General features: G+C 40.6%; 1 protein-coding gene across 1 annotated transcript in view; it reads left to right on the top strand.

Annotated features, from left to right (window-relative positions):
- Positions 1 to 2,672: 2,672 nt before the first annotated feature.
- The window catches only part of abcg1 (ATP-binding cassette, sub-family G (WHITE), member 1), a 33,199-nt gene continuing 22,878 nt past the window's right edge, over positions 2,673 to 12,993 (top strand). Inside the window, exons 1-2 of the mRNA XM_060898109.1 lie at positions 2,673 to 2,817; positions 4,478 to 4,721. Coding sequence (XP_060754092.1) covers positions 2,701 to 2,817; positions 4,478 to 4,721 — 361 coding nt within the window. The 5' untranslated portion in view covers positions 2,673 to 2,700. The remainder of the gene's footprint in view (positions 2,818 to 4,477; positions 4,722 to 12,993) is intronic.

Here is a 12,993-nt window from a genome sequence, read left to right as displayed (position 1 = left end):
GTACAAAGAGTTCAGGCTGGGCGGCACAGTGGTGTAGTGGTTAGCGCTGTCGCCTCACAGCAAGAAGGTCCGGGTTCGAGCCCCATGGCCGGCGAGGGCCTTTCTGTGCGGAGTTTGCATGTTCTCCCCGTGTCCGCGTGGGTTTCCTCCGGGTGCTCCAGTTTCCCCCACAGTCCAAAGACATGCAGGTTAGGTTAACTGGTGACTCTAAATTGACCGTAGGTGTGAGTGTGAATGGTTGTCTGTGTGTCGGCCCTGTGATGACCTGGCGACTTGTCCAGGGTGTACCCTGCCTTTCGCCCGTAGTCAGCTGGGATAGGCTCCAGCTTGCCTGCGACCCTGTAGAACAGGATAAAGCAGCCAGAGATAATGAGATGAGATGAGAGTTCAGGCTTTCTGTTGATGAATTTGCACTTGTGTATGTGAAACTTTGCTAAAAATAAAAACATGTTTATAAAAAAGAATGCAACTTTATCTTTGTGATTAAAATTATGAAATCCAAAAATAACATTCTTATAGTAAAGGTGAAAATCAGAAAAGACAGAATCAGCAACATACCTGTGGAAGTCCCTCCAGAATTTATAAGTGAATTCACATGACCAAAACAAGTGAGTATATGTTTCAGGATGCTTTTGGCAGAAAGAACAGTTAATATCAATATCATTCTTAAATCTTGATAAATATTGTTTTGCAGCGTAGAATTTGTGTATCAATTTGACTTTATTTGATAGAAAAAATCTTTGTGGTAACGTCCAAACTTTTTTCCATTCAATATCAGACACAAAATTGGCCCAATAAAATGATGCTGGAGGGACAGAGACTAGGCCATCCTGAAACATGGCTCTTACTTTGGGGTTAAGAAGCTTACCAGATGAAAAACAAACCTTACCAAGAGAAGACTGTCATACATCAGGAGGATTGAATGATAAGGGATGAGAGCTGTAAGAGCCCCTGAATAACATACACAGACCAGAAGGAATAGCATCAAAAACCACTGAAAATTCTCTAGGTGTTATTGGTATATTATATCTCATAAGAAATTCAGAATAATTATACAGCAACCCATCTTTTTTGAACAATTGACTAACCGTAACAATTCCGTTGTTAAACCATTTATCCAAAAATAGTGTTTTGTTTTTATAAACAATATTAGGGTTATTTCAAATGAAGCAACTCTGCGGAGAGAAACTGTGTTTGTAAATCAATGTCCATGTGAGAAGAACCTGTCGATGGAAGTGAGAAAGTTTCAGTGGTATTTTTGGAATGCTGTAATTGCAGAGCAGCAGGAAATTAAGGCCGCCTAAATTTGAGAATACATGATGCGAAATGAAATTCCAAATAGATGTGGGGTTTTTCAAATACTTTTTGATCCAATTTATTTTGAAGGCATTATTAAGTGCACCAAAATCAATAAAGTTCAAGCCGCCTTTGTCATAGGAGTAAGTATCATCAAAGTAAAACAAGGATGAAACACTCAGTGATGAAGAAGACTTATTGGAACTCCCTCTTCAAAGATATAAACTGGAGTAGAGCTTGGCTTGTCCCATTTAAATTTTTAATTTCTAACAAAATCAGAGAATTACATCTTAAACTATTACATAACATCTATCCTACTAATGCATACATCTCCAGATTTTCCGATATCGATGACAGCTGTACCTTTTGTAAAAAAGATAAAGTATCATCCATTTATTTTATAGATGCCCATTTTGTATCACCTTTTGGAAAGATTTGGGAAATTTTCTTTTCGCTAAAACTACAGTCAAGTATCACTTTGATGAGAAAATCATTATTTTTGGCACTTTCTCGTACAATAATAAATTTAACATAATTGATCTCCTTATATTACTAGGTAAATTCCATATACATAAAGTCAAAATGTCCAAGGCAACCCCCTCATTCCCATTATTTTTTAATTGAATTAAAAATGTATTTTGAGTCTCTGTCACATATCATCATCTCATTATCTCTAGCCGCTTTATCCTTCTACAGGGTCGCAGGCAAGCTGGAGCCTATCCCAGCTGACTACGGGCGAAAGGCGGGGTACACCCTGGACAAGTCGCCAGGTCATCACAGGGCTGACACATAGACACAGACAACCATTCACACTCACATTCACACCTACGCTCAATTTAGAGTCACCAGTTAACCTAACCTGCATGTCTTTGGACTGTGGGGGAAACCGGAGCACCCGGAGGAAACCCACGCGGACACGGGGAGAACATGCAAACTCCGCACAGAAAGGCCCTCGCCGGCCATGGGGCTCGAACCCGGACCTTCTTGCTGTGAGGCGACAGCGCTAACCACTACACCACCGTGCCGCCCTTCTTTAAACTTATTTCTATTTATTATTTTATGTTATTTTATTCACTTATTTATCTTATCACCCCTATTTTTTTTTCTATATTACTTATTATTATTTTTTTTATTTATGCCTTTGCCATGTCTTGGAATGTCTGCCACTTTGTCTTCTACTTGTTCTTATTGTTTTATTGTTGTATTGTCTAATCTTAAATAAAAAAAAAAACTAAACTCAGTGATGAAGATGATCATGTGACCCCGAACTTTATTTGTCGCTTATCAAAATCGTCACTGTGCAGCAATCCAGTGGGTGACGTCATCGCGTCCAGCGCGAGCCGGAGGTTGCAAACAGAACGCGTGAGAAAGTGAAAAGAGGGAGCGCGCGCGCGCTCAGGGCTCATGCGCGAGATTTCTTGTCACCTGGCCGCTTCCTCAGGCGCGTCCTCGGGAGGAATGGCGTGTCTTATAGCAGCCTTCTCAGTCAGCAACACTACTGTGACCAACTCTATCATCATGGTAAGACAGACACCCAGTGTTTATCTCTGTGACCGTTTACGTCTGGTTAGATGAGACTGTCTGATGCAGCATTATAAGCTACCTGAAACGGTGAAGCAGTAGCTGTTTGGATAGTGTCTGTGCTGATCAAACGAACCTGAATTACCTCCTTTTAGACTGGAAATAAAGAACAGCGCTGGACCTTTTGGAGGAAAATAAGCTTAGGAATAAAAATCACAGTGTTATGTAACTTTATTATATAAAGAAATCGTTTTTAATATTTAAAGTCATTATTAATGACTTTAAATATTAATATAGACAGAATATGACTTCAGCAAGTGTGCATAGACTCAAAAATGTTTATCTGTCCACTCACATCCTGAGAGAGTCCATTGTTGTTTTTTTCCCCTTCCATATCCATGTCTTTGCTTGATTGCTGATATACTATAGAAAAAAGAACACATATCAGTAGCTGTTTGGAGTGTCTGTGCTGATCAAATGAACCTGAATTACCTCCTTTTAGACTGGAAATAAAGAACAACGCTGGACCTTTTGGAGGAAAAAAAAGCTTAGGAATACTGTAATAATAATAATAATAATAATAATAATAATAATAATCAGTGTTATATACAGTAACTGTTATATAAAGAAATCGTTTTTATTATTTAAAGTCATACTACAGAATATGACTTCAGCAAGTGTGTACAGAGACTCTCAAAAATGTTATCTGTCCATTCACATCCGGATATAGTCCATTGTTGTTGTTTGTTGTTGTTTTTTTTCTTCCATATCCATGTCTTTGCTTGATTGCTGATATACTAAACATAGAAAAAAGAACACATATCAGTAGCTGTTTGGATAGTGTCTGTGCTGATCAAATGAACCTGAATTACCTCCTTTTTAGACTGGAAATAAAGAACAACACTGGACCTTTTGGAGGAAAAAAAAAGCTTAGGAATAATAATAATAATCATCATCATCAGTCTTATATACAGTAACTGTTATATAAAGAAATCGTTTTTAATATTTAAAGTCATTATACTACAGAATATGACTTCAGCAAGTGTGTACAGAGACTCTCAAAAATGTTATCTGTCCATTCGCATCCGGATATAGTCCATTGTTGTTGTTTGTTGTTGTTTTTTTCTTCCATATCCATGTCTTTGCTTGATTGCTGATATACTAAACATAGAAAAAAGAACACATATAAGTTTTTAGAGACCCATTCTGTGACATGACATGGCACGGCAGCAGACTGTTTTCATGTGAACCTGAGATCCACATAAACATAAGCTATAGACTGGATGTTTTCCTTTTGCTGAACCGATGGGAAGCTTTGCCTGATAGTAACCCCACGTCTTCTGTGATCATAGGGACAGGGATTAGACACCTGCACGTCTGTTTGCAGTTAGCTGTCCACACTTCGTGGATCGTGTTCAACATGATTCTTGCACACACCAGAATCAAAATATAAAAGAGAGCAGTCTTTATTTTAAATGTTTACTGACATTATTAATAACAGAATTAAAGGTTTCACAAACAGTGTGACCCATAAGGGATTCTAATGCTTCTGTAGTCATACTGAATATTCAGAAAAATAGAATAGTTATAATACAGTGAATTATTTACCTTGTTTTACATAAGCTGTCTTATACCCTATTCTATTATGTTCCTATCTCAGAACAGCAATGGACCTCCTGATCTCATGTTGGACACCAGGACAGTGTGTGTTTCCATCGATGATGTAATAGCCAATCACACTGGCAGCCAACAGACCCCTCTGTTACATACACACCTGAAAAAAGTGGAGAACGGCCTAACAGAGGCACAGCGCTTCTCGTACCTACCCCGCAGACCAGCAGTCAATATTGAATTCAGAAACCTCTCATACTCAGTTTCTGAGGGACCATGGTGGAGAAAGAAAGGTATCATTTTAATTTCCTGAATACTAATTGAGTCTTGACTGAAGAGGACTTTTATTTGAAAGACCAACATGTTTATATATATTTTGAATATTGAAGCATGACCTGCATTTGCACACTGAAATGTGAGTGATTGAAATGTTAAAACCTTTCAATCTGTAAATATAATGTTTAGGGTGGCCTTCAGTCTCAAAACGTACTAGTCCCCAGTTTATAATTACTTTATATTTAAAATACACTGCTGTGTATTCATCACATTTTAACCATTTGGGAGATTCTTTTATCCAAAATGACTCACAAATAAACCAGGATATGGTCCCAGCATATACTATAGTGCTACTAGGCTACAGACAGGTTGAATGAACAGGAAGAAGTCAGTTTAGTGTTTCTGGTTACACTAAAATAAATAAATAAGGGGGGGGGGGGGGGGGGGGGGGTTATGTAATCTAAACAAATATAATTACAGATCCAAACAATAGACAACATATTCAGGTGTTTGTTTGTTTGTTTGTTTGTGTGTTTGTTTGTTTAAAAAAAAAACTTCTTGGGTGGTGCAATGGTTAGCAATGTTGCCACACAGCAAGAGGTTCTGGGTTTGAACCCTGTGGCTGACTGGGGCCTTTCTGTGTAGATTTTGCATGTTCTTCTCATGCCTGTGTGGGTTTGCTCCAGTTTCTTCCCACAGTTCAAAGACATACAGATTAGGTAAACTGGGTACTCTAAATTGCCCAGGAGTATGAATGGTTGTTTGTCTTTGTGTTAGCCCTGTGATAAATTGGCCAAGGATGTACCCCATCTCTTACCTGAAGTCAGCTGGGACTGGCTCCAGCTTCCGCCGTGACCCTAATGGATAAGCTGTATAGTTAATGGACGGGTGAAAGGAGTATAAGTGACAATGTGTTGTTCAGTGTCATTTTATGCACAATATAATTCAGTTTGGGTGCTGAGGCTTTTAGGATCAAAAGTAAAATGGTATTTATTTACAATGTTTTGTGAACCACAGAATTCAAAATGTCCAGAAGGTTGAAATGATTATTTGTGTTGTGCGCTTCTTGGCAGTTGAAAGAATGTCCTGGATGTACAATAATTGGTATGCAAGATCTACCGTATCTATCTAGTTAGCTAGCGCAAAACATGCATCCTATAGTCAGCCAAGAACAGACTGCGTATAACTTGACCTATACAGCATCATTTATCTGATGTTAATCAGCAGCTTTCTGGGCAGCAATGCAAAATGATGATCTATGTATGCTTTAATGTATTAGGGAAGCCAGTTGACATTTTTTTGACTGAATTGACATGCATTTATTTTAACAGTAGTTTACTTATGGACCTAGAGATGTGCATGGGTCACTTTTTAATAAAAGAGGTCAACAGAACATGTTTCTTTTAATGCAGTAAATAATAGCTTTATATTTAAGTGTGGGCGGCACGGTGGTGTAGTGGTTAGCGCTGTCGCCTCACAGCAAGAAGGTCCTGGGTTCGAGCCCCGGGGCCGGCGAGGGCCTTTCTGTGTGGAGTTTGCATGTTCTCCCCGTGTCCGCGTGGGTTTCCTCCGGGTGCTCCGGTTTCCCCCACAGTCCAAAGACATGCAGGTTAGGTTATCTGGTGACTCTAAATTGACCGTAGGTGTGAATGTGAGTGTGAATGGTTGTCTGTGTCAGCCCTGTGATGACCTGGCGACTTGTCCAGGGTGTACCCTGCCTTTCGCCCGTAGTCAGCTGGGATAAGCTCCAGCTTGCCTGCGACCCTGTAGAAGGATAAAGCGGCTAGAGATAATGAGATGAGATGAGATATTTAAGTGTAGCTCACAAAGACTTCCCGAGGAGCTGGTTTGCACAATTCCAATATCTTAATGTTGGGTGAATCTGTGGTGTTGTCCATCAGCGTTGAGCAGGAGAGTATACATGGTAGTATTGAAGTCCGAATAGCACTTCTTTAGGCTATCTTCAAAACGTTACAAAAACTGTGAGGTGACAATGAATTGTTGGCAGATAATAACCAACACCTTAGGTGAATAGGCAAAAATGGAAAGCAATGCCAGGCATATTTCAGAGTAATACTGCTATAAATGATCAGTAGAGTGTAAACACTTACCTAATATAATTCCTTGATTTAACTTACACGTGACTCCCAGATTTTGGAAAGCGTGACATGAAAGCATACATGATGTGCCCTGTATTCATTATCAATTTTTTTTAAATTGTCCTGTAGTTTCTGTGATGCTTCCTAGAATTTGGGCACCTATGGGGATATCTCATCCTCCAAGTCCTTCTAAAATTTAGGTCTGGGTCAAATACAGTATACTGTATGTACAGTAGTTATACTATTACTGAGGACACAGTCACGTTGTTATAAAATATTCATGAATGTGTCCCTGTAAGTGGTTGGCTCACACAATTGGCGACACAATTTAACTCTTCTTCAACCTTCATAAATGGCTATCAATTATTTTGAACCCTTTCTTCTTAAAAGCCAGTATGATAGTACTGCCTGCACATTAGGCATGCAGTTCCAGAGATAAAGCCTTGGAACTGGCATTGAGCTTGTATGAAAATGGTCAGGAATGGCAGCAGTTAGCATGATGTTTCTTTGTTGAGTTATCTTGATGTTTCACTATGTTTCAACATAGGTGAGAGGACCAATTTAATCATGTTGTACTGTAGCTACAGTACACTATGGAGGTCTTAGCGAATAAATGTTGGGACTATATGCGGACCTACATGCAGACTGGAGAAATAGGACTATTCATCCTTTCTAATTTATAATACATTTATTATGGTCTTGGTAATGAATAACTTGGAGAATATATAACTTTCATGACTGCATCATTGTAGATGTCTCAAGTTCACAAATTTATAAGTAACTATTTTATACCATTATCCACCTACATATGATAATGATTTTACAACACTTTTAAATCAGGTTAATGCCCATCAATTCATGTAAAACCATTATTTTTACTGATTTGTTCAGGAGTTATCTAGTATAATGATAACTATAATAGTATAATGCTATAATTAGCACATAGTGCTAAGGGAAAGAATCAGTGAAAAATGCTTTATGGAACTATATGGAAATACTATTGATGGGTAATTATTTAATTGGACCAAAATATCTAAGACATCGACCCTTCACTGGTTCCTCATCCCTAACTGACTGCAACTGCATGCAGTGCTTGAGCTGTCTAACAAATCTTTGTAATCCATACTTAGTGTAAAGTGAGATCTGGCTACAGCAGTTCAGCGACCCTGATCCGTGCACACAGCTCAGCTGGTAACTGTCGGTCAGCAAACTGTATTAACCCTTGTTATGGGCACAGGGGTTGGGTTGGGTCTTTCCAATTAGAATGAAACTATCAGCTGAGCACATATAGAGATAAGAACAGCACAGAGTGATGTAGGATGACCTTTTGGGGTTGGTCGGTAGCTTAATGTTTAGTTGCCTTAAGTGCGATATTTTGTGGCATGTGTTGTAATACTACAGTGTTTAAAGTTAAATTTACAGTCATACAGTGATTAATTCTTCAGTGGACAGTTTGCATTTGCAAATGCACATGCTGTTGCATTGATTTAATAAGTGTTGTATTGCAACTTTCAGGTTTGAAGATTTGTATCTGGATGCATGCACATTTTAATAATAGGTTGTGATTAACTGACATTTTGGGCAATTGTTTTCGTGGTTCTTCAGTAAACATTTTAAGATGCACATGGTGCTACACTGTGTATAACATCATTCAGATTTTAAGATGTTCATCTCTATACATGTGACTTGGTTCTATATTCTTATTTCCATCTGAGAATTGACACATTTTGGGATTGACTCCTGGTTCCAACTGCAAAAACTTTTTAAAATGTCTCTAATCTTTAATCCAAACTCAGTTTAAAAGGAAACAGAAACACAACACTGAGTCTCAGTGAGTGCACTAATTATCACTTACACTATGTAAAAAAAAAAGTGTGTGTGTATCCCCACAGAAGAGCTACTGTAGCACAAATTGCTAAAAAAGTTAAAGGGGAACTGAAGGCAAAATTTTTTTTATTATCAAAATTCTATTTATCTCATTTTATAAAATGTAGGAATGCATTTCTGACAGCCATTTTGTCATTGCTATAGCAAGTTATGAGTGTTTGAAATATGCTATGTAATATCAGTCCATATGTCAAAGCGATGGCCGTAAACAAGATTCACTAAGACCTCTGCGAGACATCGTAGGACGGAAGTAAAATGTACAGCGGAAATCAAAGTGACCAACGTCTGCCAACGTTGTCAAAAGATGCACGCGCCCTCCTTCGAATGCTGACATAATCAATCTGGAAGTTTTCCCTGGATCCGAAATCGCTCCCTACTCACTACATAGGGCACTATATAGTGGGGACGCCATTTTTTAGTGCTGTCCGAAACCTTAGTGAGGATTATGTGGGAAAGGCGCTCAGTATAATAATATGTATTTATCACAAAAATACACGCATGTATTTATTATTTTGAAAACCCACCAGCCGCCTGATCTGGCACGTTTTAATTGTGCAACAGTAATGACATATGTACCAGCGTGACGGACTCATCCTTATCCTGTCGTCTTTCCAACTCTTCTCTACTCCACATTGGTTTGAAGTCGTATGAAATAATCTCCATCACTGATGAAGCTGGCAAATCTCAAAATTAATCTAAATTGGAATGATATGGTGATCTGGCCGCTGTGTAAACAGTTTTCAAAATGGTGGCACTGACACTTCACGTTTGAAGTCTCGCACTAATCTTGTGAAGATCACGCGGATAAGCAACGCCTGCCGTGGACCATACGAACTACATTCAACATGGCTAAAAACCGAAAAGGCCGATAAGTGTAATATAATATGCCAGTATGAGTCATGATATAAGGTTAATAAAACCGAAAATGTAATTGAATAACACATTAAGGAATAAAGCAAGTTTAAAAATGACTTCAGTTCCCCTTTAATGCTGGCTAAAACAGAAAAGTGTCAGCATTAACTTTTTCAGCAGTTTGTGCTACAGTAGCTCTTCTGTGGGATTGAACCATATGGGCTAGCTGTCGTGCCCCATGAGAATCATTGAGCCTTCGACACCCATGACCCTGTCACCAGTTCACCGGTTGTCCTTCCTTGAACCACTTTTGGTATGTACTAACCACTGCATACCAGGAACACCCCACAAGATGTGCCATTTTGGAGATGCTCAGACCCAGTCATCCAGCCATCACAATTTGGACCTTGTCAAAGTCGCTCAGATCCTTACGCTTGCCCATTTTTCCTGCTTCCAACACAATTTCCAGAACTGACTGTTCTCTTGCTGCCTAATATCCCACCCCTTGATGGGTGCCATTGTAACAACATCTCATCTCATTATCTCTAGCCGCTTTATCCTGTCCAACAGGGTCGCAGGCAAGCTGGAGCCTATCCCAGCTGACTACGGGCGAAAGGCAGGGTACACCCTGGACAAGTCGCCAGGTCATCACAGGGCTGACACTTATGCCGCTTTTCCACTACAAACGCGGCTGAGTCGGGCTGAGCCGTGCCGTGCTGAGTTGGGCTGAGTCGAGCTGAGCGGGGCTGTTGGAGTTGCATTTCGACTACCACCGCGCTGAACCGTGCTGGCTGGAAGTGGGTGGACACATTGGGTGGAGTTAGCGAAAGTGGGTGGACGTCACGTGATGTCTTTAAGCGGCGCAAACAGTGACATCAGTGACCTTTTAAGCGGTAGTGTCACGACCCGGATAGTAAACAATAAACATGGAGGACATGGTGTTGTTAGTGTTGCTGGTCTTGGTGCTGTGGCTTGTTGTCACCGACAACGCCAACAGATACTGGCAAGAGCGTATAGATGAGGCGAGGCGCATAAGGCTCCAGAAATTCTCGTAATTCGTAATTCTTCTTCTTCCGGGTTTACGGTGTTTACAGATCCCAGCGTGCTCGCGGGGCATGTGAGGACACTCCTCCTCACCAATCAGTGCACAGGGGAGTGTCTGCTCACGCCCCCAGTCTCACTCAGCTCGGTTTGGCTCGCTTCAGCCCCACTCCAAAACCGTGCGAGTTTTGGGTGCTAAGCAGGGCTGAAGCGAGCTGAGTGGTGCTGTTTTGAGATAGTCGAAACGCGAGCCGTGTCGGGCTGAAGTGAGCTGAAAAAGGGTAGTGGAAAAGGGCCAATAGACACAGACAACCATTCACACCTACGGTCAATTTAGAGTCACCAGTTAACCTAACCTACATGTCTTTGGACTGTGGGGGAAACCGGAGCACCCGGAGGAAACCCACACGGACACGGGGAGAACATGCAAACTCCACACAGAAAGGCCCTCGCCAGCCACGGGGTTTGAACCCGGACCTTCTTGCTGTGAGGCAACAGCACTAACCACTACACCACCGTGCTGCCCGTGTAACAACATAATAAATGTAATTCATTTTACTGGTTAGTGTTTTTAATTTTGTGGCTTATCGGAGTATATTTTTAAACAATAAACATTGCTCAGTTTGAACATTTGATATGTTGTCTTTGTATGATTTTTCATGAAATATTGGGTTTCCATGATTTTCACATCACATATCAATTATTTTTATTTTGCACAACACCCCAATGTTTTTGGAAACAGGGTTGTAAATGTGGATTTAAGAGCTGGCAGTGCTGAGCAGTTTCTAGTTTTACGGTATATGTCCATCTTTGACACAGTATGCAAATGTGACAAATGTCTTCGCTTTTTCCACTAATTTGTGCAACTTGTAGCTGGGATTTCACCTCATTTGGTGCAAAAAATGAAAGTTTGGTGATGTGGGAACCAGATGCCATAAATAGCACAGAAGTATTTACAGTAAACAGTATTGAGCTACATGCAATATTTTTTGCTTAAATTTTAAAATGTGCGTCAAGAGAATGGAAGTAGTTTTAACGACCTATCCAAAAAGAATTCGTAATTGACTTTCAAAAACAAAACCTTTCACTTTGTATGGCAGTTATGCTGGAACGTAATGTGCTTTGCAGTAGTGCAACACACCTCAATGCGATAACTATAGCGTGTGATATTTGTTACAAATCCCACCACCTGCTGTACACAGCAAATTTCTCAGTGTTGAATTAACACTTTCAGAGTTAATCTGTGTCCAATTGAACCTATATAAGCACAGTAGGGTGTTAAATCAACACTCTGGGTGTATTGTTAATTCAACACTGGGGATTTTGCTGTGTACAACTCACATCAGCTGGGGTGCAATTTTGCAGACAGTAGATTTTTTTTTTTTAAACCAAGCGGATTAATTAGAGTGCACAGATTACAGATGATCTGTTCAGAATCAAGAACATGTAGTCACTCTGGAAATAGTGACAAAACTGAGTAAAATAAAGTTTGGCACAATTCTCCTGCTAGTTATGCAACTCTCCTGCAAGCACAAAACACAAGCACCTCACAGTTAAACATATCCAGAGAAAATAAAAATACTAGTGAGTAGGGCTGTGCGATATATCGAATATACTCGATATATCGCGAAAATTCTGTGTGCGGTACATAAAATTATTATATCGTAACTATCAAGTATTTTATGGTCATCTTCCGACTTGCGTTTGTTTCGTGTTTGTTTAAAACCTTTTCCGGTGGTTTTCTCCCTGTTTCTCAGGCAGTAACGTGAGAGGCTGCCTAAGGGTAAAGAAAACAATAACATCACGCACTCTCCAACCAGGGCGGCACGGTGGTGTAGTGGTTAGCGCTGTCGCCTCACAGCAAGAAGGTCCTGGGTTCGAGCCCCGGGGCCGGCGAGGGCCTTTCTGTGTGGAGTTTGCATGTTCTCCCCGTGTCCGCGTGGGTTTCCTCCGGGTGCTCCGGTTTCCCCCACAGTCCAAAGACATGCAGGTTAGGTTAACTGGTGACTCTAAATTGACCGTAGGTGTGAATGTGGGTGTGAGTGGTTGTCTGTGTCTGTGTGTCAGCCCTGTGATGACCTGGCGACTTGTCCAGGGTGTACCCCACCTTTCGCCCGTAGTCAGCTGGGATGGGCTCCGGCTTGCCTGCAACCCTGTAGAACAGGATAAAGCGGCTAGAGATAATGAGATGAGATGAGACTCTCCAACCAATCCCGGGCGACATCTCGATGCTGAAAGGAACTTCCGGGAAGATTTTCTAGTTTCGGTTGTGTTGCCAGATTGGGCGGTTTTAAGTGCATTTTGGCGGGTTTTGAACATATTTTGAGCTGGAAAACGTTAGCAGTATCTGGCAACACTGCCAGCGGGAAGATTTCCTGGTTCCGGTTTACAGCGCTGACTCAGTTCGTGC

Source organism: Neoarius graeffei, chromosome 17 (assembly GCF_027579695.1).
Source record: "Neoarius graeffei isolate fNeoGra1 chromosome 17, fNeoGra1.pri, whole genome shotgun sequence".
Lineage (NCBI taxonomy): Eukaryota > Metazoa > Chordata > Actinopteri > Siluriformes > Ariidae > Neoarius > Neoarius graeffei.
The sequence above is the reverse complement of the archived record's forward strand: the minus strand, read 5'-3'. Positions and strand labels throughout refer to the sequence as shown.